This window comes from Scomber scombrus, chromosome 8 (assembly GCF_963691925.1).
Source record: "Scomber scombrus chromosome 8, fScoSco1.1, whole genome shotgun sequence".
Classification (NCBI taxonomy): Eukaryota; Metazoa; Chordata; class Actinopteri; order Scombriformes; family Scombridae; genus Scomber; species Scomber scombrus.
In genome coordinates, this window is record NC_084977.1 from 13,038,254 (window position 1) to 13,064,396 (window position 26,143).

At 39.8% G+C, this 26,143-nt stretch overlaps 1 protein-coding gene across 1 annotated transcript; it reads left to right on the forward strand.

Annotated features, from left to right (window-relative positions):
* Positions 1–11,746: 11,746 nt before the first annotated feature.
* On the forward strand, positions 11,747–25,308 carry rorca (RAR-related orphan receptor C a). Its single transcript, XM_062423736.1, has 10 exons — positions 11,747–12,099; positions 17,914–17,999; positions 18,180–18,321; positions 18,467–18,907; positions 19,037–19,158; positions 19,763–19,895; positions 20,657–20,764; positions 20,917–21,027; positions 21,665–21,777; positions 21,898–25,308. Exons 1-10 carry the CDS (start codon positions 12,093–12,095, stop codon positions 22,057–22,059), a joined length of 1,425 nt encoding a protein of 474 aa, XP_062279720.1. The 5' UTR covers positions 11,747–12,092; the 3' UTR covers positions 22,060–25,308.
* The last annotated feature ends 835 nt before the right edge of the window (positions 25,309–26,143 follow it).

Consider the following 26,143-nt stretch of genomic DNA (forward strand, 5'->3'; position numbering starts at 1 on the left):
GTGACAAAGATGCTGGCAGTAGAGTGTCAAGGGACCATTGGCCCCCCAACTTTATCGTTCACCCACAAATGGCCCTATATTGCAATACTACAGTAAAAAGACATTTCAACCAATCCTGTCCACTCTAAGGCCCAGTTCACACCTGGCATTAACATGCTGCTTAACATGCTTAGGAGAGCAACAAGCTCCAGTTCTGAAAAGTAAAGCAAATGTCATGATACCTTAAACCTGCATTCTCTCTACTGGCAACCTGGGAGCAACTCCACTGGTTGCAAAAGAAATCAGATTGTATAGAAATCTATGAAAAAATTACCCTACTTCTCACTTGATTTATTACCTCAGTAAGCTGTTTCCTAATGAGTTTATGTTCTCAGTTTTGTACATTAGGATCCCATTGAGAGTAAAATAGACAATAAAAAATTGTATGAATATAAACGATGATGTGACTGACAAGTCGCTACCACTGTGACAGTGTTGGTTATATACATTATGTGTTGTAACCCCAGATTAGAACAGGAGTATAGGCATAGCTTTCGCTATTTTATTGTGTTTTCAGTTCATGAAATTTTATTGTAACATTTTGATTGCCTTAAAAAACACTCTTGTTCAGTATTTGGTTGTCCAAAAATACCCTCTAAGGAGTCAAATGTTGAGTTTTTCCGGTAAGTTTTTTATAAGCCTGTTTTTCACTAGCCGAAATTATCATCAGCATTATCACAGCTAACCATTGACTGTAAGTGCTGTCAGTGCAAACCAAACTAGCAGCTGGCGTTGAGGTTTGCTCCACCTTCTCTTTCAAATTTTTTTGGAGCCACATCTGGCTCCAAAAATCCAAGAGGGCAACGGTCAAAACAAAGGTCAAAACTTGAGGCTTCAAAACAGGACTCCACAAAAGAGTGGGTGACATTATGGTGGCAATGTCCATTGTTTTTTTTTCAGTCTATGGTAAAGACTGGCTTTAGGTGATCTGAGAGCAAGTGGACAGCTCTACGTCAGTTCACACCTAGCATTAGAATGTGTCTCCACATGCATCTCAAAAGACCACTTGTGATTAGATATCACTTTCCTGTTCTACTTGCAAATAAACACATACAACATCATTTCCATTTACAAAGACCAAATAATTTGTTGTTTTTAACCGGTGGGATGACGGATCCCAGTCCGTGGAGGGTTGTTGTTCGGACGTAGAGATGGGTAAAGCTGCACAGCTTATTTTAAACAAAGTCTGAGTGGAGATGAATTAATTTTATTAGAACTACTTAAAAGTTCAGTTTTGGTAATATGCCCCAATTCGAATGGCACTTTGAACATTTTCTTTTCAAATTAGTGTTGTCCATTAATTCAATAGACTATAGACCAATTCATTATCATAATGTGAGTAGAGGGAGCCAAAGGATTTCATGCCAGCACAGTTAGGAAATGAACAACTATTTCCGTTTGCTTGTTTTTTCCAAGATAAAACTTGTTGTTAAATAATTTACTTGAATCTTTGTCTTTCTTCACCATCTTCTTTATGAGAGAGGATCAGCTGATGTGCTGCAGCAACTTTATTTCTATTCTTATTTAACAATAGCATGGCAGGTTTATAAATTACAACGGTGAAGCAGTGGAAAGTAATGTTTTTTAATTTAATTTGCAGAAGTGTTACTGTCTTGTAAACTCAGAACTTTGTGTAACTGAACAAAAAAAGAAATCTAGCTATTTAATCCCACAAGCACAAGTTAGCCGCTTCGTGTTTGTAGCGCCACCCTGTGGTACAAGCAAGCTATAGTTACTCTGCAAAAGTTTAATGAGAGTCTCAGTCCGCCCCCCCCACACCCCCCACACCCCACACACACAATTTCTGGCCTTCACACTTCTGAAATGAATCCGGCACCCCTGCTGTGTGAATGTGTGTGCGTGGGCAGATAAGACGCATATTACAAAGCACTTTGGATAACAGTGCTATGTAAAATTCAGCCCCTTCTGTATTCAGCTTTTTCCTCTTTATGCAAACATTATTGTCTGTCATATTATGGTGAATGCAGTATTATTTAAAGCAGGTTAAGATTTGACTGAGCCCTATGTTTCCCCCCTCATCTCCTTTACACTGTTGAGGATAGAAAACAACACTGAGCTGCATTCACTGATTTAGTCGTTTTTGCAGACTGATTACCTGAAATAAGACTTGTTTCAGTTACTCTAAATGTTATGTATCAAATCTTGTTTCCAAAACCAGTTTGGAGTCAAAAATTGTTGAAAATTGTTGAAAATTGTTAAAAATTAAATGCCAAGATTGCATGACTTAGGGCACCAAAAACAACCTGTAAAGCTCTGCACCACACACTCCATCAGGGCATAATAGGAGCTACTTTAATTGTGTGTGTTCAACTGATTAATCTGGTTTAGAGAGAATATTAATGCCCAAGTTCTTAAACACACATGAACAGAATCATAATGTTCTCATTATAATCACTGAGCTCCATGAGCTCTCATTAACATCTGATGCAGAGAACAGCTGTGCCAAAGGGTTGGGCTGAAGTCTATTATGTAAGGAGCCCGAGGTGCCTTTACACTTCTTATCACCAGGGGTCGTTGTTTTGCTGCAGTTAGTTATTATTCAAAACAATCCTCACCACATGACTCTAATAAACCCAGGGATGGAAGAAGGGGGACATACATAAACAAAGACATGTCTCTCAGGCTGAGAGAAAAGACTGTTTTAAATTGACCGGATTAACCAAACAAAATAATCTAATAATCTACTGCACTTTATGCCTAGAGAGACAACATGTTTGTTATTACTCCAGAGAAGAGAGGAAAAGCAATGACGTACAAGAGTGTAGTGATTTTAACTCTGCAAGATATTTAAAAAATTACTATAACATACACAATTATACAGACACGCTTTCAAGGTACACAAGCCATCAAAAATTTGGGTCAATTTAGTTCATACATGACCTTTAAGACTAATTAGTTTGTTCATGTAAATATCTATGGTGGTGTAGCATAAAAGCCAGTAAAGTGAATCTGTGTTTTTTTAAAGATTTATTTTAAACTGAGCTCAACAACAGAGAGTGATGTCTAATAAAGAGAAATGGAAAGCATGAAGATAAGTGGATGACTGACTTTGACTGACATGACCCCAGAGAGACTCAAGGCTACAAGATAGAAAAGAGATGAGGGGCTGATGGATGGAGATGGGGTTAGAAGAAATAGGCCACCAGGCCAAAGAGAAATAGAGTGAAAATTGCAAAGCAGAGAAGTGGGGGGTATTCAGTGAAAGTAGTAAAAAATCAAAATAAAATAAAAAGCTTGTTTTATACAAGATTTCATTTCTGAAAACCGACATTGGCATTGTAGTGTTTTCATTCTTATGTATTTTTGTGTCAGTGCAGGAGAAGGAGAGTAAGAAAGAGACAGAAAAAATGAGAGGGAGGGGAAAGAGAAAAAACGTACATGTGTCAACAACTGAAGCTGGATTGAGATTTAGACTGTAACATTTGTTTTAAGGCAGTGGCGGGCGAGGGCGTGACAGTGTTCTGGTCTGATTTGTTTAGCGTGTGCCTGCAGCTCATATTTGCTCGTGGGTTCATGTATACATGGGTCATGTTTTGGTAAGTAGGTCAGATACACATGGCATATCATGCTGATTCATCGGGGATAAGTAAATCCTCAACAGCATGGCGGTGGCCCATATACAACCCACCACACTCATCTTAATTCACCTTTTAACGACACAAAGGAAATTTGGGGCACGGTGTTCTGTGTATCTTGAATCTTGAACGACTAATTTGCATGACTCAATCTCAAGCCTGCAGGCTTAAAAGATTATTTGTGATGTCTACATGTGTACTTACAAATTTATTTATGCTACTCCTGGTAATAATATGTAAGGTAGAAAAGCTGCAATCAAATGGATTTATCAGTGTGGATGTTCAGCAGGTAGTCAGACTAAATAGAAGTAGTGCATTGAATTATCAACACCTAAGTAGCAAAGTGTGATTATAGTCATAATTAGCTGAAAGAAAGAAATATTCCTTCTTGGAATATCCTTATCTTTCAACCTCCCCTTGTGCCCCCGTGTGCACCTTTAGCTCCGTCTTAAAAGGTGTGACTGACTGCTGTTATATACAATCAGTTTTTTCTCCAATGCAGATGTCAAAGCAAATGGATCACACTCCCCCCCCCCCCCCCCCCCCCCCCCCCCCCCCCGAAATACAAACACATACACACCCATGCACATTACCACACAGATTCCAGGTGTGGCTCAGAACCAGTCATTAATTAGTGTGGTGCATTAACTGCTCTTGTGGTTGAACGTACAATCCACTTCCCTCTTTGCTCAACAGGCTTCAGTTGAAAAACAATCCTATTGATGTAAATTAGTGTGTCTTTCCCTGATTACACTTTTGTTGGAGGTAAACAGGCAGTCTGTGAAAGCCAATCTGGCATGAGAAGAGAACATGGTTGCGTGTATGCGTGTGCCTATGTACATGCTCATGTGTGCATTTGTGTGTGTTAACTCACCTTCAGGGCTGATGATTCATTACAGACGAGCCATGGGGTCGGGGGCCCTGAATGGCTGTTGTCATGGAAGCAAGTGTTGGAAACAGCAGATCTCCTTTCAGTATCATCTTCAGATTGTTGGGAAAACAATTTAGCTTCCCTTTGTGCTTGTGTGTGTTTAAATGGCTCCCTGGTCATGCTCTAGCTCACTTGCTCGAAACTTTGCAATAAATTTCCACACAATAGCATGCACACACACACTCACACACACACAACATATGACTGTATACTGAGACCCTGTGACCCAGCCGTATGGTTCACATATTTTTCAAGATCATCTCCACTGATGTTCATTTAGCTCGATGTCTTTCTTGTCTTCTTTCTGGTGTTGAAACCAAGACTAGTAAACTGCTTTGTCGAGGAAATTCAGAGGAGTTGGGTATTGAGAGAATGTGTAAAGAAAGTGATTGTGACTGATGTTTGATTATACTTAACAAATATCATGGAAACCATTTTGACCTGAATATACTTGTGTGGATGGCATGTGACAGTCTCAGGCACTGGATACACATAGGCATGTACAGATATGTACGTCTTAGTTCATATATTAATTGTTTATTCATATGAGTGCGAGAATGAATGATGACATCATTCTAACAACATGCGTTGTAACCATAGAAATGAGGAAAGGATAAGCATTTAATTAGCTATGATGGGAAGGGGTGTGGAAAAAACAGCAGATGGGATGAATGAGATATGAAGTAATGAACTTCCAGGCCTTACAGACAAGCCACACAAATGTCTTTATGGTAATCAAGTAAGTCACATTGTGGTTGGAGAACAATATAAAAGCCAGAGACTGTTTCAAGTGTTTGAAGGTGGAAACATTGATTAAGAAGTAGTTTTGCTTGTGTATAACACTGAATACATGATCTCATCTAAGCCTGGATCAGTAATATTATCTTGAGAAGATAAATGTAAGTCCCAGTAGGCTGCTATCCCTTGTCCAGATCCATTCTTATTTAATATTCCTCTAAGGCTCAATTTTTTATCTCCCAACATAATCTCTGCCATAATCTCTTTTGGGTCCCAGTATTATCTATTAGTCTGTCTAAATTGATGTTTATTCCTCTATCCCTTTATCAAACCCTGTCACAACTCTGCAAATGCATGCAGTTGTTCTTTCCTGTCATGACTGTCATATGTGATATTATCTAGATGGAAGCAGAGCAATATCGACAGACAGCAGCACTAACATTATGTGCGGAAGCTGCTTGGACAGACACACCATGCTAAATGTCAGCTTTAATTGGATGCCAATTGTTTAAATATGCCCGTCAAGACCAAATAAGCAGTGTGACTCCCGATGACAGGATGTTAAGTTAATAGGTACCTGAGGGTAATAAATTCAGCCATCTCGGGTAGCAACAGCTGCTGAGGGAGGACGAATACCAAGTCGAAAGTGAACTGAAGGGCACTTTAGTTAGCTTATTTGTTTGTTGAACTCATCATAGGCTTGTCACATCAATTTGCTAGTTCACCTTGTCACAAACAAAACCTCATTCATGGTTAAGTTTCAGGTAGGCGGTAGCATTAGTGTAGGGTAAGGTTAAAGGTTATTTTGAGTGACAGTGTTTGATTAATAAACCACTTACCCAGGAGAAAATATCTTCTCTACCTCTGCAGTTTTTAGATACGCTAATGGTTCATAGATAGGTATGGCAATGTTGGTTGGTTGGCCTATCATCCTGCCAGTCTGTCGGCCCAGTACTTTTGGCTAGATGAAATTATTATGGAAGGAAGTTAAGGAACAACACCATGCCTCTCTCCCCAATTCAATTTCCTGTGCCTATATGCATGTATAACCCCGTTTGTCTCGTTTCTCATCACTGTTTATTTGTGCTCAGAGCCACAGCAACAATAAAGCCAGGCTTTTCCACTCTCTTTTGAGTTCCCTACCCAGCACCACCTGCAAGTGGCATGCTGATGACATCACCATGCACCCACTACAGCATAGCAGCAGACTTCTTGAGGCCTCACTGTGGGCCAGGTCGTATCTCTCTCATCCCTTTGTCCTCAGGCTGGACATCCTACCCCTGCACATGCATCCCTCCATCCTTACCTTCCTTCAGCTATGGTTAATTTAGCTATTTTGGCTCCACCCACTTCTGTAGTTCCTTCTTCCTCCTCACAGCAACCAACACCAACCCTGCTGTTCATACTATCACAGCACTCCCTCTTCCTGACCTGCTCCATTTCCTCCTGCCCTATCTCTGTAAATCTAGTCAAATACCTGTCTACCGTCCTGGCTATGGCCATGCAATTTAGTGGTACTGGTTTTTACATGTACAACATTCTTTTCACATCCCAGGCTTCAAGCCACGTCCAGCCGTTTAACCAGGGAGTAGGTGCTACAAGGGCATCCTTTACTCACAGCTCTACTGCCATGTGTAGGCAGAATGCTCTTCCCTGACCTATGAGGGGCTCTTTTATACCCAGCCACCAAGTACTTCATTTTTGCTCTGCTCCACATCCTTGCCCTCCACCTGCACACACCTTTCCCGTATTTTCAAGGCTTGGTCTTGCCACACCTCTACCACCAATCACTCCTCTACCAGCCAACATGCCACCGCCTGCCTGCAGTCTGACTCCTTCTGGCGTAAACAGGAGGGGAGGACCCATCCTACATAAAGGTAGCAGAGTGGTCTGCAACAATTTCATCCAACCATCCAATGCTTCCCGTATCGTCTTTCCAAACCAAATAAACTATTTTTATACTGTACTGCACCAGGGAGAACATTGAGCGCCCTTGACCATAAAGTTGACATTTTTGTGTTTTTCGGGAAATTTCCCTGCAACTATTGGATGGATTTTTATTAAAGAGGATATACTATGCATGTCATATTTCCAGGTCTATGTTTTTGATATGGGGCCCTACTGGAAAATCTTTGCATGATTAACAGTTCAAAAACCTGCTTATGGTTTTTAACTCATACTAACCCTCAGTTCAGTATTACTTTAGTGTGTTTGCTAAAATTTGATATTTAGCACTTAACACAGAACAGGTGAAGCTAATGGTGTGGGGTATCTGGTAGGAGCACATCTGGTAATTAGCAATAATTTATAATTATCAAAAGAGAAGTTATTAACATTAATTAATAATATGGAGCACCATCCGGAAACGGAGGTGGAGTTTTGTGTCTTCTAGCAAGGGGAGTCTCCAAACTTGGCAGTCTCCAATTTGGAGGTCAGATGTGGGACACATGGACGCTGCTCTGCCCTTTGATATCTGCCATCAGACAAATGTGTTGAGGAAACTTGATTTGAGTGCAGAGATGTTGACCGCCAGTCAGCACCATTCTGCTTTTTGTGTGACGTGACTTCTTCCCAAAATCAGGTCCGCCATCTTTGATCTCATCGGATCACATCTGCTATCTTGTTTGGCCCCCACCCCCGCCTACCAGATACCCCACACCATTAGCTTCATCTGTTCTACGTTAAGTGCTAAATATCAAATGTTAGCAAGCACACTAAACTAATATTGAACGTGGTAAACATTATACCTACTAAACATCATCATGTTAGCATGCTGACAGAAAACATTTAGCTCAAAGCGTCACTGCGCCTTAATACAGCTTCACAAAGCAGTTAACATGACTGTTGTTGGTCCTTTGTTGCCTTCAGCTGTGGATGAATGAAAGATGGTTTAGCAGACAAAATCAGATCCACCACTGACCGGTAGTGGTATCAATAATAGGATGCTAACTGACCACAAGCTCAGAGCTCTCCAGGTTTGCTACATAAATTAGTGCAGTAATTGGAACTGTGTTCAGACGTATTTGAGAACAAAATACAAAAACATTTTCACGTCATAAAAAATAATGTATAACTTATTTGAAAGAAACAATGGACAACAATATTTATGACTTACGCCTTCAGACACCCATCTCAGAAACACCAGGCGGGATATCCCTCAGGTTGCCCACAAGAAGGGAATGATCAAGATCAAGCTTAACTGGAGGAAAAGGACTAATCATCCTGTAGCTTGCCACACTGACCTATTGATGTGAACCTGTTGCAGGTGAAAGATAGGTACAAACCAGATTACAGCCACACACAGAGTCAGAGTGAAAGAGATTAGTGGGCATTTGAAAGGGGAGAAGTGAGAGGGTTTAGCAGGATGAGGGAGTGGAGAGGAGAGAGGATTATGGAAGCCAGAGCCTGGATCCTAAAATAATCCTCTCAGTATACTCGGCTTTATGTACTGTGGGACAGAGGCAAGTTTGAGCTATTAAACTGTCATTGCATTCATTTTGAACGTGCACACAACATTTCTGCATGTGTGATCATCACCACCTCTTCCTCTGTTTTAGAGGTGGGGTATGTAAACCCTAAAATACAGCACCAGGCACTTATTCCATCTGCCTTAATCTGGAAAGCTGTTTGAGAGCTACGTGCTTGTATGCAAGGCTCTAAGCACCGCCCTCTTTCCATGCTCCATGTTCTAATTTGGGTATTGCCATGGTTACGTAAGATTCAGGGTCAGGGGGTCAGTGACGTTGCAGGCAAACACCGGATGGATGTGTGGCTGCTTCATGGCGACAGAGGGACATGCTGAGCGACATAATATAATCCAAGAAATACGGCAGATGAGGATCGGGAAGGAAACCATCAGACTGACAAAACCACCTAAATGGGAGGAAGAGGAAGTTTACAGCGGGGGAAAATAATAAAACAAACATTCTTGCAACAGTCTTCCCAGCATTGTATTTTTCTAAACTATGCATTCAAGATATATGCAATACATTACTCTTTTGCATTTATCTTCTAGTGTTATTTCTTGTTTTGTTCTGAGCACTTGCAGAAATAGGATAGGCAGGCCCTATAGAAAAATATAGATAATAAAACCTTTTGTGCACAAGCGTGAAGGAACAATAGTGGGAGGTATGAACTGTAAAGCAAGTATAGGTGGTGTTGAGAGACTGTATGAGCTTTTGATTTAGATATGACTCAGGACAAAAGCGTTCACAGTGGAAAAAGACAGAAAGAAAGACAGAGGGAGACTCACCACGCATGCACACTGGAGAGACCAGCGAGGGGAGGGGTGTGAGAGCTCTGTGTTGTTCCACTAACCTACTTACCATAATCTCTCCCTTCTCCTCATTTCATAACTGTGCCTGAGTTACATGATACACTCGTCATCTTACCCATGCTTGGAAGTCAATTATTGTTATTGTAATCATTGTTATTAATGGTTTTGGTTTGTGTCATAGGCTATTCTGTGCCAGAGCCTCTGGGTGTGTTTGTTTTCTGTCTTGTACTCACACTAACATTTCAAAGAGAAATAACGCCAGTAATCAAGATGTACCCGGTGAACTGTGATAAACTTAAGATAGATAAATACAGTAGATAGACTGACTGATTGAAAGATTGTGAAGCTTTTTATTCAATTTGTAACGAACATTTCTGGGTTACAACATTTTTAGTGCTTTTAATGTTACCTGATTCAACTTTTCAGGAAACAGAAAATAAAACAAAACACAACAGGGCAACCTGCGGTCACACTTAATTACTCTATCAAGCTTAGTGTTTGTTAATCCAGTGATATAATACGGTTGAGTTCTCACAATGTTACATCCAGCTAAAGGAAAACTGAGGACACAATATATTAATTAATGAATCACTACATACTTTTTCCACAGTATTTTATGTCATATGGAGAAACACCTTATATATTTTATATGTTTCTATAAGACTGGGTGCCCTTTCTCTATTTCTAGCCTATTTTTCTTGGCCTATACTATAAAAAGGTGTTCCTGTGTGATATTTTCTACTGAAAGTGACAGAAATTCTTTATGTGAGCAAGCTGAGGGAACACTTAAACCAATATGTGAGGAATTACATGAATTTAAATTGAAATGCATATTCATTATCTATGCTCCTTAGGTAAATACCACCATAATATTATAGTGTGTCCACAGCATTCACTTACTATATAATAATGTTAAAATACAACTTTTACAAAGTTGTGGTGAATGGTGGTGAATAGCCCATGTACAACACAATAACCAGACCATTTTTAAATAGGCTGTATAGGTTTTACAATAATGTTAATAATTTCAAATGTATGTAGATCATTTCAGTATGTAAAGAAATCATTAATTTAAAAATAATTCTAGATAGAATACTGTAGACAGGAACTTAATGGAGTCTTGTTTCAGACATTATACAACCTAGATTTTATAGTTTTTTGTGAAAATAAGCAAGTTCATATTGTCTACTTTCAGCTGCACAACTTGATGGTAACATAGCAGTGATTCTTAAACTTTTTACATCAAGGAACCCTATACTAATACTAATTAGATGCTAGACCCCATCTAATAAGATTTTTTCTTTTCGATACACTACATATTACAGAAAGTGTATAAAACCAATGAACAAAATAGTCACTTATTCTGTCACCGTGATACCTATGGTTGGAATTATAGTGAAAATAAAATGAGTCCCCTTTTTTGCTGAGGACCCCCAGAAGTCGCCTCTCAGACCCCTGGGGTCAACGGACCCAACTTTGTGAACCATTGGCCTAACTGAAAGAAATTCAAAAGTCAACTTCAGGTTGGTCTCTACTGTACATGTTTTAGTTTAAGAAAACATTTAAAAAATCTATTACCTTAGCCTCACACAATCAATTACTTTAGCCTGAATGTTTGCAGGGCTTGAGTTAAATCTTCTGGTAATACTAATTTCAACCAACTAAATTACCCTTGCACTTATTAATACATTTAGCACATTTTCTGATTCAATATTGATTAAATATTATTATGACAAAGTTGTTGTTTTTTTTGTGTTTTGTTTTCTTTTGGGGTGAATGACGATGTATATTGGTGAGGACCTATGGGATGGTTGTGGGGATTGTTTATATGTTTATGATGTGTTTTGCTGGTTTGTGGCTGCAGACAATATCAACAAATGTACTCAATCATATGTACATTTTTATTTTATTGACTATATTATTTGTCATGTTTCTTGACAAAACACTGTTGCTGATTTTTAAAGGAAAATAACTTCCCTGGAAATAAAAATGTGAGCTTGTTGTTACACAATATTTAATAGTTCCCACGCTGGGTGACTGTCGGTCTGAACTGACACACTGCCACACTTTCCCACGCACGCGAGAACCTCCTCAAAGCGCGCGGAGGGTGGCGCGCGCGTCAGCTCACGGGGCACAAGGCGGGCGGACCAGGGGGTGAGGATCATGTGTAGTCCACGCGCCGAAACTAGGTTACAGCGAGCCGCAGAGCAGGGAAGAGCTTGGAGCCAACGAGCCGCTGTTGTTTCTTAGGTGTTTTATCACAACAGTGCTGTGAGACTGCGCGGAGCGGACAGACAGTGAATAACAGAGACACACTGTTGCTTCTATCTCTTTCTTTAAGATCGACGTGTTTGAAGAAAAGGTAGAAAATCCATATGAGGATTTGCTGTTGTGACAGTTTTCAACTGCTCCGGTTTGGAGCAAGTAAGTGCGTGTCGCTGTCAGTGTTTCTTGGCTTCATTTCCACCTGGAGTTGTATGAGTCGAAGAGTTGGTTAAACTGCGCCGCCAACATGAGAGGTGAGTTTCTGGAAATTATTGTGACATTTTTCATTCGAGTGTGTTTTGTAAATAGGAAACTTTTGAGTTGTATTGGTGATGAAGGCTGCTTTGAAGCCTGCGAAAGTCCAAAGTGCGTTCGTCGACTGAAGCCGCGCACTGAAATGAACAGATAAGCAGATTGCATCACGGAGGAAAATAAATAAAAATCTTTTTCTGCTGAACATAAATAATTTGTAAATGTCACACAGATTGAAAGTTGAAAGTGATATGACATTTATTCAATTATTATTTTAATTTATTAAAGGACATAATTTAAATATTTCTAAATGATTATGTTAAAGGTATTTGTGTAAATTGTAATGGTTGCGTGCATTTATTTCGTTTTGGCCGTGACAAGAAGAAATACGTTGCAGCTGGTGACTTTATTGAGTGACTCTAGTTATGTAAGAGAGAGGGGAGGGAGGGAGCGGCGCGGAGTGATCCAGAGGCTGTCAGAGCTCAGGAAAATCTGCTAGCAGGGATTATTTACTTTGATTACGTAGTCCTTTTTGCGTTTCCCCCCTCCTTTTTCATTTACTGTGTTTCATTACACTGTCATATCATTTTTTTTGTTATGCAATGATTAGTTTTACAGTTATGCTGTTGCCATTTTCCTTATTAGTTGTACTTGAATGCAAGTGATGCTTTAATGTGTTTTAAAGTTCTGGTTTTACGGTCTTGTGCTGCTGCTGCGGACAGGGGGGGGGGGGGGGGGGTACTCCATTGACCTAGTTCTGTCATTGAGGATTACAGCAAGTGTGTGTGTGTGTGTGTGTGTGTGTGTGTGTGTGTGTGTGTGTGTGTGTGTGTGTGTGTGTGTGTGTGTGTGTGTGTGTGTGTGTAACCGATGAGACCATGTTGATAATTTAAATCAGTAGCCAGGGCAGAATAACCCTCTTTAAGATAGATATGAACCTCACTGAGGAGACTGATTTCAATGCACCTTGCAAAATGCATACTTACAAAAACACTAAATAAATAGAAAAAAGAAAATTGAACTTTTATATGAAACTTATGTAATGTGTAATGTGAGATTATTTTTTATGAAAATCAAAAATATGCCCTCATATCTGTTTTTACTTTTAGGTTGAAGTGAACAGTCAGTTTTGTGGTGTGATGCTGTCAAAGTGTTGCACTGCTGTGACAAGCAGGATATGGGCACAGCAAGCCCCCATTTAACCATGAAGCACAGGAGGGTTCAGTTAAGCCCAGTTTCCTCTGTCAGCTAAGTTTACTTACATCAACCAGAGTGCATTTCATTCCTGTCAAGCACTGCTTGTCAGTTTGATTTTGTAGAAAAAAACCCATCTATAAGGAGCACTACAAACACAAGGAGACATGCAGTAAGCAAGATTTGCAACTGAATTAATACATGAAGGCGAAAAGGTTAGGGTATGAATTTCACAATCATTTAAATGTCCTTTGTCACTTTTATACCTGATAGATTGCAATTAATAATACTGTTGTAAATCATCACACAAACAGGTGAGGCTGCTGTCATTTATGAGAAAATAAACAACCATCAATAAAATACTTGTTGCGCTGATTACGTGCAGAACTGATTACCAACTGTGAGACTGTGTTGGAAGTCGGTTAGCCCGGGATCAAAGGTACAGTAGCTGTAAAGACAAAAGGCTGCTCTCTGCTCTGCTGTGCTGGGCTCAGACTCAAAGCCACTATCTGTTGAGTGTGCAGCCTTGGGGAGGTTCACAGCAAGCTACAGTATGTGTCAAGGTGCCCTTTCTCTCTGACAACTGCACGCTAAGATTCCAGTCTTCTTATCTGAAGTTTCAACTCTTCACCCAACCTCCATGTTGGTATGCAGGCAAAATGATTGCACAGATCTGTGCCTTTTTGCGTATTATGACTCCTTAGAGCATAGCGTGTTTTGGTCTGCCATTATGTACACAATGATTACATAAAAACAATATTTTGCTCTTTAAAATTTGCTTGGGCTCAGTAGTATCATTTTGATAGCCCTTATCTATTTTTCCAAGTATGCAGACAGGATAAGTGAACGCACGTAAAGATATTTTAATTCAAGGTGACTGTGACTGTTACAGCACAGTCCTAAATTTGTTCCTTTGGTTTGGAGCAGCAATGCAAAATTACATGCTGTGAGCTGAATTCCTCAGTCTGGTTTTGCTTGTGTTGCAGAGGCCCACTTGGGTTTGGTCTCGGAGAAGCGTAAACAGCATGATCAAGTGGATGCACCTAATCTTGCATGATCAATGGTGGGGGATTACAGAGGCACAGAGTGTGAGGCAGGTGTAGCTTTGTTGCTCAACGCATGGAAGGTTTATAGAAGAAAATTGGGAAAAGGACAAACTCATATTGTATAGAACAGTAAACTTAATTGCATGAGAAAATTGTTGCAAAGTATAGTTTTTTGTTAAGTCACCCAATGTACATGTTTCTGTTATTATTAAAGGGATAATTCATTCTAAAAGAACCAGTTTCTTAATCTTCACCTGTCTGCACTGACAGCTTTACTGTTGCAACATGGCATTGTGGCTTCTAGTTATAGTTATAGGCAATGAACATGTCCCAGCTTTTAACATAAGACCTCATCCTCCTGTTTTGTGAAACACTGTCGTTACTCAGTCTCACTCTACTGCACTGACAACAGTAAAGCAACAACTACAGTTAAGAGCGATGCATGATGTAAGCCTCCGTGATGGACCTGTTGTGCACTAATACCGTTCATTCCATTACTATTGCATCTGCTGAGTAATTACCTACCTGCAGTGCATTTTTAAAGAGTTTGGGGTTAGTATCAGGCCATATTATACTGTCAGTGTTCTGTAGGTAGGTCAGTGGGAGGAGATGAGAAAAAGCACCAGTCATTACAGTTCGTATAGAATGTATAGAAAATAGGTGGCATTTGAGGCCCTGAATCAGGCACAGACAGACAGACAAACACACCCAGAGGACATTCCTGGGTATTTCATAATTTAATGGAGAACTTTGACTGTGCAAAGCCTTTTTTCACTAACCTTACCATAGTACATTGCACAATATACCTTGAATGCCATTCCTCCCATCCTGGCCCCAGAAGCCACTTCCAATGTAGGTTAAGTATACAGTATGTCAGGTAAATGTAAAGTGCAAGGTAAATAGGACCTTGGACTCTGTTTGATTAGCTGGGATGAGAGGACAAAGTCTGCCCAGCTGCGGGTTTACAGTAATAAAAAGTGCTGACCAATAGAGACTGACACACTGACTGACTGACTGACACAGTGAAGACTTTGAAATCAGCACATATGTTTGAACTTAAAGATAATTCATGTTACTCCCTATATAATGAGGTTCAAAAATTATGATAGCATATATTTTTCCACAATTTTGCATGGGTACAATAAAACTATCAGAAGGTTTATTGAATTACTTTTTTTCATTTACATAGTCACTGGATATTGTTTCAGCAGTAGGTACTCCTTGTTTGTTTAAGAACATTTTGTCTTCGAACAAAGATTCATGTAAACACTCTTAATAAACTCTGACGGGAATAAAGAAGCTCTTGTTTAGACCCATGCTGCAGGGAGTAGACTGTTTTAGCTATCTGATACCAGTGTAACTGTCCTGCGCACTCTTAGTCACACTAAACAGTGTACACTTCAGGTCCATGTTGTGATTTGTGCAACATTTATTTGCCAATAGACCAGCGTGGCAGAAAGGATCTCTGGCCAGCCAACTGCACTGGAGTAAAAATAGCTTTATGGTCTAGCTCAAACACAGCTGAAATTTCACTCAAATACTTGACATGCTGCAACAAGTTGGGAGCTAATAGCTACATCTGTTCCCTCTGCTCAAGTTTACTGTACAAGATGTTTTTTGAAAATATTTCCAGATGTTTTACAAGTTGTAAAATATTCAGTTTTAACTGATCATTCGTCTTACAGCAATCAAGCTTTATATTATTTTCTTTCCAAACCAAAAGGAAGGCTCCGCCCTCCTACATGCGTCAGGTTTGGTTCCACCTTAAAACCTGCAAGAAACCAGACTGTTCCTTGCCAGACTGCCACCATAAACGCCTCCTCATTTGCTGAATGAGAAACTGTGTCAGTGGAGCAGCTCCTGCTCTGTGGGCCTGACTGTGCTGCTCAGCTGACTGGCAGGTGAGGCGGTGAGTCACAGACAAAGCCGCTCACTCGGCAGCCAATGGGAGCATAGGAGGGTGAGGGTGGATCGTCACACCGTTGCCAAGACAACCACATTTGAATGAGTGTGTTCATGGAATGCGGCCAGACGGCAGTTATATAACAGGCTGAGGGGAGGGGTGAGGCTCTGGAGGGGGAGCGATAAAGGGAGCAATGGAGAAAGGGACTTTTTTTTTTCCATTGCCCTTTATTTATTTATATCCTTCAGTTGCATTTCGTTAGCCAGCAGGAATTCTACCCAACCAAGACACTCAGATAACCTATGTCACCTACACTGCACAGAAAGTCTACAGTATGTAGAAGGACAATGTAGGATTCTTTTAAATCCCAAGTCGTGATTTTCAGGGCAGTCACTAACCTCTCTCTCTTTGCCTCAGTGTGTGAAGCATATCTCTTCCCACGCACGGTGACTTACAGTGTGTGATTGGTTTGTTGTGAATGGCTTCTAAAAGAGCCTTTAGAAAACAGCCATTTTCTGCAGAGCTGTGAACAGTGGTTAAAGCCACTGTTTGTGATTTACAGGTTACCTAATACCCTCTATGACCCAACAAAAGTGGTTTAGAAATTGTTTGGCGCAGCCTGGACCCCGAGCCAAATCAAATCTTGCACACAGTCTACACAGTAAGAGTCACATCTAGTTGTTTTGTATGTTACTGTTGGAGGACTTGAAAAGGTCAGCATGTATGTCTTTATTAATTTGCTAGCATTTTACTCATCCTGGAGGAGGAGTGACAGAGCAAGGGGAGCTGTGAAACTTTATAACCCCGGGCCTCAGCTAATGCAATTGACCTGCTATTCTGGGCTTGAGGAGGCCCAGCTACTTAGATAAACAACATAATGAAAAGAACAGGCTGTTCCTTGGTAAGAAGGCTCAGGCTTCCACAATGAACACAAGGTGTATAACGTACATACACAGTTTATATTGTCAATCACAGGATCTACTGTGTTCTTAAAATTTCTCTTGATTCCTGAGGGTGCAGCAAAATGTGTAAATGTCAGCCGTCCATACCTTGTATTGCATAGCTGACATTTGACTGTCATGAAATTGAATGAGTCTACCTGCACCGATTGTTAAATGCTGGGTGGTGGTTGCATTGCTTGAGTTCAGTTTTAGTTAAAATATCAGGGCTCTCTAGATTAAATATTGCTTTGTCTTAGGCTGTCCACTTCATTTCATATGACTGTGGTGTTTTATTGACAATAGCTGTAGTCAGCACGATAAGCCTAAAAAGCAAATGTTGAATGTTCTTGTAACTGGCACAAAAATGCTCCTGTGTAACAATGCTACTGGACAGTAGCCAAATGTATGATAACTTGTTACCTTTAGGGTGTGTTTTCTCCATACATTTATGTTGATATGTAGGTGGATTTTTGATCTGTTGTCCCAAAAGACAGACATACAGTTTTAAGACTGTCAATACACTATGACATCAATCATTACATCACACTTTCACAGACAATCCTTATATTTATTTGTTTCAATAAATAAATAAAAGCAATTAATGACAGAATTTAGGTATTCTGGTGACGTCAAACCCAGCTGATTTCCACAGCTTTTTTAAATGAGTATTCATCGTCAACATGTATTTTGCTATTTCACTTATGTTTTTCATGCATTCTTTTCTTTCTCCAGCTCAAATAGAAGTGATTCCGTGTAAGATCTGTGGGGACAAATCATCAGGGATTCACTATGGCGTCATCACCTGTGAAGGCTGCAAGGTGAGCAGTCAGATCTATTATCAGTTGTTATTTAGCGTTACCAAGCTATCACTAGCCTCATTCTACTTAGTCTAATAAGAGCATTTTTTTATGTTCATCAACACCCAGCTGGAATTTAGATGCAAACATTGTTTACCATTGATTCACGTTTTGTGCGTGTGTGTGTGCATGTGTGTGTAGGGTTTCTTTCGGCGCAGCCAGCAGAACAATGCTATTTACTCCTGCTCACGACAGAGGAACTGTCTAATTGACCGGACCAACCGTAACCGCTGTCAGCACTGCAGGCTGCAGAAGTGTTTAGCTCTGGGCATGAGCCGGGATGGTGAGTTCAGATACTCGATCCATATTTAATTAACTCAGAGTTTCCACCTGCCATTTTCACAATGAATGAGTCACAGAGTCCTTGTTTGACTTAGACCATACCTCCTTGAATGTTAATTCATTTTTTTTATGCTCTCTTAATACAGCCGTGAAGTTTGGTCGCATGTCCAAAAAGCAGCGTGACAGCTTGTACGCAGAGGTCCAGAAGCACCAGCAGTCCCAGGAGTGTGCTGGGGTTGGTGCCCGGGAGGAGAATAGTGACATGGCCGACCATGGCCGCACCTACAGAAGAGGCTCCAGCATTGCACTCAGTGATTTGGATGACATTACCACGCTGACGGAAGGCATACTTTTCGACATGCTGCTGACCCCAGAGGATGCAGGTGGAGAGTATTGTAACCTGGACATGCTGGCAGGCAGTGCAGGCAGCAGTTCATCCTCTCAGAGTTCACCAGAACAGACCAACTTGGACTTTGTAGAAGGCAACCACAGCATCAAGCATGAGTACCAGCTGTTGCACGACTCTGGACTCTTCTCACACGCCATCCTCAACCCACTGCCTGAGGGCTGCTCCCTGCTTGAGCTAGGTCAGTATAAATCCTGTAATGCCTAACTATGACTGATATGCTTCCATGTGTTTTATAATTCTAATAACAATCTCACAACATACTATGAAGAAATAAGATCTAATAAAATCAAACTTTCCCTCTGCACAGAACATATAACTCAGAGTGTGGTGAAGTCCCACATTGAGACGAGCCAGTACAGCACAGAGGAACTGAAGAGAATGGCGTGGACATTGTATAGCCCAGAAGAAACACGTTCCTACCAGACCAAGGTATATGTGACACTCAGTTATTACAGTTTAATCTTTGTCTAAACCTAATTTCTATGAACTTGAAGAGAATGGAGATTGTTCAAGAAAAAATCTGTTCAAAAGGTCCACTATGTACTGTTATCCACTGTTTAAAAAACACTGTAGCAGTCACAAGTAAAACATTTTTCCTATCACTTAATTTTGGCTCATAGTGCCTTGTTGTTTTCTCACACAAGGTTTATAGAGGAATGTTTTCAGTGTTTAACCTTGCACAAAAATAAATTGTAAAAGTTATAGAAAAATGTCTCCTGAAACTAATGTAAAATGCTCCATATTTATCAATGTAGTGCATTCTTACAGTGGAGTTTGTAAATGCATGTATTTTTATCATGCATTTCCCTCTTGGCTTTTATCTCACTACTCAACATTGTAGACCGTAGCTCCAAGAGAGATGCAGCACATTTCTAAAACATAGTGTAGGTCAGCACATCTTCAGTGGAAACCAAAATCCTTGGATGTGTTATAGAGTCAACAAAAAAAGAAAAGAAACTGGACAACCCTGAATTATATTTCTCAGATGTTGCAATTCTCATAAAAGCCTCTCTGTCTCTTGTTATTCTTTCAGTCAGCGGAGGTGATGTGGCAACAGTGTGCTATTCACATCACCAATGCAATCCAGTATGTGGTGGAGTTTGCCAAGCGCATCTCTGGCTTCATGGACCTCTGTCAGAATGATCAGATTATCCTCCTCAAAGCAGGTCAGTGCATGAAACCAGTAAACACACAGTCTGTTGCCAAAAATCAGTTCTACACATTGTGTTTAGGTACATAAAGAGTCAGGAGCTGTGCCTCCAGCAAGACATCACATGCATAGAGTGACTTGAAAAGGTGCCTCTGAAGAATGGCAGACTTTGTTTTAATCATGTAGCCCTCTTTCATGCTGATTTCTCTGATCTCTGATCATAATACTGCAAAGTGTCCCTAACAAAGCTACGTCTGATCTACTTCCTCATATAATTCAAATTTGAAGCTGGTTTATGGTTTGCAGTGACAACCAAAGCAAATGGTAGAAAGATATTTGCCTTCCTTATTTTTTGTGAAGATGAAAGAAGAGCACACACACAAAGTTTTTCTCACAAAGCTTTTAGATGTTTCAGTCAGTTTTCCTGACAATGTTTAAAATGTGAAAAAAGTTACCACGCCCATAAATGATCTGCTGAACCTGATTAACTCTTGAGGTTAGAGAACAATTAAAGGGTTGTGAATGTACAGTATGCTAATTAAAACCACATTCCTGTCAGTATCAGTGTGTCAAATCCACAACAACTAATCAACTGTGGCAGTTAAAATGTTTCTGTATAGAAACAAAGATGCATGTATGCAATATTTTCTATCTCAGGTATGAAGTAGTGACTTACAGACACTGTGCACTGTCTAACTTTTTTGCACTAATTACATCCTTTGTTGTGCAGGTGACAATTTCCTTGACATTCATTCATTTCCCCATGTGTGTTCACAGGCTGCATGGATGTTCTTCTGATCCGTATGTGTCGGGCCTATAACCCCATCAATAATACATTGCTCTTTGATGGAAAGTTTTCCACTGCTCAGCTTTTCAAAGCTCTTGGTGAGTCAACACATTTAATATCACCATCTATTTTTCTCTCTAGCTCTGAATTTCAGGCAAGCTTTTTATCTGTTTTCTCACTGCCAAAACCATGGCAGTCAGTAGTTTCTGTTTTGATGATGACTTATTTTTCTCCTTCTCCGTGCCCCTAGGCTGTGATGACCTTGTGAATGCAGTTTTTGACTTGGCTAAAAGTCTGAGTCGCCTACAGATGTCTGAGGAAGAAATGGCTCTCTTCAGTGCTGCTGTGCTTCTCTCACCAGGTTAGATTATATTTCTCTAACTACAATCATTTATCCTTAACAAAAGAGATGCTTGTGAAGTGGGAAGTTCTGTATTAGACAACTGTAATAGAGAAAAATGGACAAGTAAAGCTATAATGGCCACTTTATGTCACACATTAGGTCCATGCGAAGCAGTTGGCTTGTAGTTTGAAACTGTGAACAGTAATATTTAGCAGCACTGCTAAAGTTTGTAGCACAAGTTTGCTGGATCAGTGCATCTGGCGCCAGGCCACAGTAAAATTAAGGCTTATTACAAGTAATTGGATATTGCGTTGTGTTTACCAGTAACTGATTATAAAATACTGATGTCATTAACCTTTATCACAGGACAACACAATAACGGAGGAAGAACACTAAAACATTCAGATATTCATATTTATCTCATCACAAGTAAGCCATAGTCTTGATAGCATACTGTGAAATCCATTATTCAGATTGAAATATCAATCTGTCTATGTAAAGAAAGTTTTTATAGAGAAGCAAAATAAAACATCTATAAGCTGCATTTTATTTCACCAACTAGCCTGTGTGACCTATTGGCTGATTGCGCCAATAACTTTGTACACTGTAAACCTCTTCAGGTTTGGTTCTAACTTGTCATCCCTCTCTCCCTCAGACCGACCCTGGCTGACAGATGTCCACAAGATACAGAAGTTGCAGGAAAAGGTCTACGTGGCTCTTCAGCGTTGCTTACAAAAACACGGAGCATCAGAAGAGAAACTTGCTAAGGTAAAGAGCCTGCTGCAGTTTTGTAAAAACCACAGGATGTTTCATCTACTGTATTTAGATATTTAATTGGTATTTATTTATTCTTTTAACGTTTCCTACTTTTCTGTATTTCTGCTCTAGATGGTGTCCAAGCTTCCCATAATGAAGTCCATTTGCAACCTTCACATAGACAAACTGGAGTTTTTCCGTCTGGTCCACCCCGAGACAGCATATACCTTTCCCCCTCTGTATAGGGAGGTTTTTGGCAGTGAAATCACCTTCCCAGACTCCACCGAAGGCTAGCACCGTTTAGCTAAATATTGTGATTCAAATAATAGAGACATTGAGGAGTAGGGAGGGGAAGGTAAAAAAAATGTGGCAATCAGCTGAGGCAAAACCAACCAGCAGCTCAATGACAATTCTGCATGCTACACTTTAGGACACACTCCTCTCACCTCTGAACTCCTAACCCTGTGGAGTAGCTTACACTGCCCTGCAAGCCAGTCCATTCAGCTTCAATGTAACACTACAGGAACTGCTGCTGGGTACTCTGTGCATGTTACCTCTGTTGTTTTAGGGAGTTAGAAGAAATGACTAAAGAGTAACCTACATAATTTGTATTCTCAAAAATATTTTTTTATGAGGTCACTTTAAATCTCTCATCAAGTTGAATTCCTTTCTACTATGAATCTGACTTTCTCAGTTCTCACAGTTCCGGAAAGCTATTGTTGGATGTATCCCCTATTCCCTTTACCACTCAGCACAGCCCTAAGCTTGATATAGAATGTACATATTTAAAATCCTTACCCACTTTATGGAGATTTGTAATGATGCCTGTTTCAGTTGTCAGTCTAGTAACAATATATTGTTTCATTCAATATTTTTGGTAGCGCCCATATTTTGCAGTTTTGTAACGTATGAACAAACTGTTTAAAGGGACCATGATCAAACTCACAGACAGACAGGGTTTTGAAACTGTGCAAATCGTGGAAAAACATTCAGTGTCTGCCACAATGCACCTACAAACTCTTGCGCACACAGCACAAAACATAGCACTTATGCTGATCTTTATAGGTATTTTTACTAGCACACCCTCAGACACTGATGTAAGAGAGCTCTTTTTTTAATGCAATCAATGACCTCAGTCCTTATACCCTTTTCCTTTGCAAATGCCACTTAGAGAAGGTATTTTGAAAGTATTTTCAGATGTTTCTTTTTATATATAACACCTATATAAATCATGTAAGATGATTTGAGAGTAGACATGAATTCATGCAGAGAGAGGAGGTAAATGCGCTTGTGCTCAGGTCTCTCAAACAGATACTGCCTGCCCGTACTTTGGAGTTATGGGATGGCAAGATTGTTGTTGCTGAACAGAAAATCTAGTGGATAATTAGCACTTTTGAGTCTTTGTTAGATTCCAAAATGAACTCTTGGCACAAGATTTTACGGGTTCACACTCAAACTGCCATCTGTGAAACTTCTGTTAAACCAGTCAGAAATGCTAGATACACCCTGCGGCCGTGGATAAGCTAAAGTGCTGGGAAGCTGACCACTGTGGGGTTATGGGTTCTCATGGAGGAGCATCTGGAACTGTCACACCTCAGTCCCCTCCGCAGAAGAGTGCCATTGCCCAGACCTCCAGCACCGACTCAACCAGCAGGTTCAAAAGACTTTGGGAGTACTGAAGAAAATGAACTGCGAGTTTGATGTTGAAATGTGACAGTTGACTTCATTGCCACCCGCATGGTTGGATGAGGGGATAGAGAGTGGACAGGTGGGTCACAGCGTTGTTTAAGCTCCTTAGACATTGGTCAGACGGGATTTACTGTCTGCGCCAACTCTCACTACTTTGGGGTCGGACAGACTCTGCTGTTGCAGACACCCAAGGTAGTCTAATTGGAGAATTGAATCCTCTATTCGTTACTCCCTGCTCCCTTACTACCTCACCTATTTCAAACACTACATGGCACAGCAAAGGGTTGACAGAGCCATCAGCTACCCCCCTGAGTTAGTATTTCTGCATTTGTACCAGAGAGCTTCTTTGAAATATAATGATTAGCAGTGAAATTTAAAGGCCAGTGATAACTATCTTAAACTATATTACTTTGCTCTGAAAACTGGACAGAAGACAAAAGCAGAAATAAATGCTGGATCTGCTTGTACTGAGTACATCCTCTGCTTTTTTAGTGTTTTGAGAGCAATCCATGCCTTTAGGTCCTGGAAGGCCTACATAGATATAGATCTATCAGGTTCTGGAGACACACGAGGGTGTATCCTGAAACCTTTTTTTCAAAGTAGGGGGACATATGGGATTTTCTGTAAAACATTGTCATTCTAGCAGTATTCTTAAGAAGCTACGAGAAAGTAATAGTTTTGTTTTCTACCTTAAGCATAATAAGACAATCACACGACAGATGTTGGATGTCTCGATTTAATATTTCAGCCAGGTTTGCTTTGCACTGCTGGGACGGTGCTGTTCGCCATACACTATATTATCTCACATAGTATGAAGGGGTATTACCCTTTTCTGGGTACTTAAGGCAGTAGCATAGTGGGATTGTGCAATAATGTCTTTCCCATTGTTCTTTGTGTGTTGGGGCCTTTGTTGCCATTTATTACAGTTAATATTTTCACGAGCACTCCAACACAGACACACAGTTAACCTCGCAGCACAACAGATAATGTTATTTAGAATACAGTAAACCAAATACACAGCCAATTTCTTTACAGGTCAGCTATCAGCTGACACGGCCAGATGACACATACAGATTGTAACAAGGTACAATACTTTGTGTTTAAAGTCCTAGAATGTTAGAAATGTTGATTTCAAATGATACAGTAGCCTACTATACAATTTTGCAGGCCTACAAGCTGTCCAGGGGGCAGCACGTAAGTCCTGCACTTACATTTCCGTTTAGAGTTACTCAGGGAGATAGCTGGGCTCTCTGTCCTACAGTGTCTGCAGTTAGTCTAGCTAGCAAGACACCTTGCACCAACATACTGTAGAAGACCTTAAAACCTTGATCACTGTGTACAGTTCATGTTCTTGTGAATGTCTGATTACAGAAGTATCAAAGATTTTACCCCTGTCTAATATCATTATTGCAAGACTTTGAGTTCGAGTCATAGATGAAATAGGATATTAAAAAAATATATCTTAAAATAAATATAAAAGATGAATTATAATCTCTGAATCTTGTGTTGGTTTTGTTGTGATCTTTTGTTTCTTAATTTTTATCCTTATATGTATTGTTTTTTCACATCAGTTTAGTGTCCTTTTTGTCTTGGAGAGATGTAATTCTATTTTTTTTAAAGAGCGTTTTTAAAGATGTCTCCCTAAAAGTTTCTCTATTGTCATGATCCTTCTGTTTGTGATATTTTCACACTATTTTAAGATTATTATTATTGAATCAATATAGATTTTAATAAGATATAATTTATGATATGTCATGGATATTGGAGCCCAAGAGGTTATTAACACAGTATGTGTTATTGCACAATGGTGATACAATATGTGGATTTAAGAATGTAATAAAAGTCTTTTTGCAATTAAAATGAACAATTGTGGTTTTCCCTCATGTTCTTTAAAATCATCTCCAGATCAACTAATACTGTTAACACATAAACATGTTTTATTGTATTTATTCCCCCATAAGAAATACATACTTATTTTCATTTGAGATAGACTTTTCTTCACATAGTTTGAATTAGTCAGCCTTTCATATCCTCATCCAGATGATACATACAAACACGTTTAGAAATAAGTTTTGAATCTTCCCTAATTGATAAAAAAATTATGTAATATTGTATTTCCTGAGATAGTATGCCCAGATGTGTACTGATACTGTTTTGCTACACAAAGATGTCATTCACACACAATAATATGTGTACATTAGCAGACATTTTGCACATATACATACATATTACACACCTGTATTTTGTGATGTCATATATCTTTGTGTTTTCCACTTTGTAACTCCGGGCACCTTAGAGTCTGTGCATTTGTCATTATAGTCCATATACAGTAAAAGCAGACAGAGACATGGTAACATGCAGTGCATTGTTGCCACAATATGGTAGATAGTAGCATGTCTGGGGATTTTATGGAAATGTTACTTATAAGTATAAATAATGGCTAATCAGACCTCTCTTGACTACTTTTAAAATGCTATCATAATAAAATAAGAAAAAGAAATGGACCTTTCTATTCCATTTTGGAGCCATGCGACTAGCTTCATATTTATATAAGTCTTGAAACTACTGTGTGTGTGTGTGTGTGTGTGTGTGTGTGTGTGTGTGTGTGTGTGTGTGTGTGTGTGTGTGTGTGTGTGTGTGTGTGTGTGTGTGTGTGTGTGTGTGTGTGTGTGTGTGTGTGTGTGTGTGT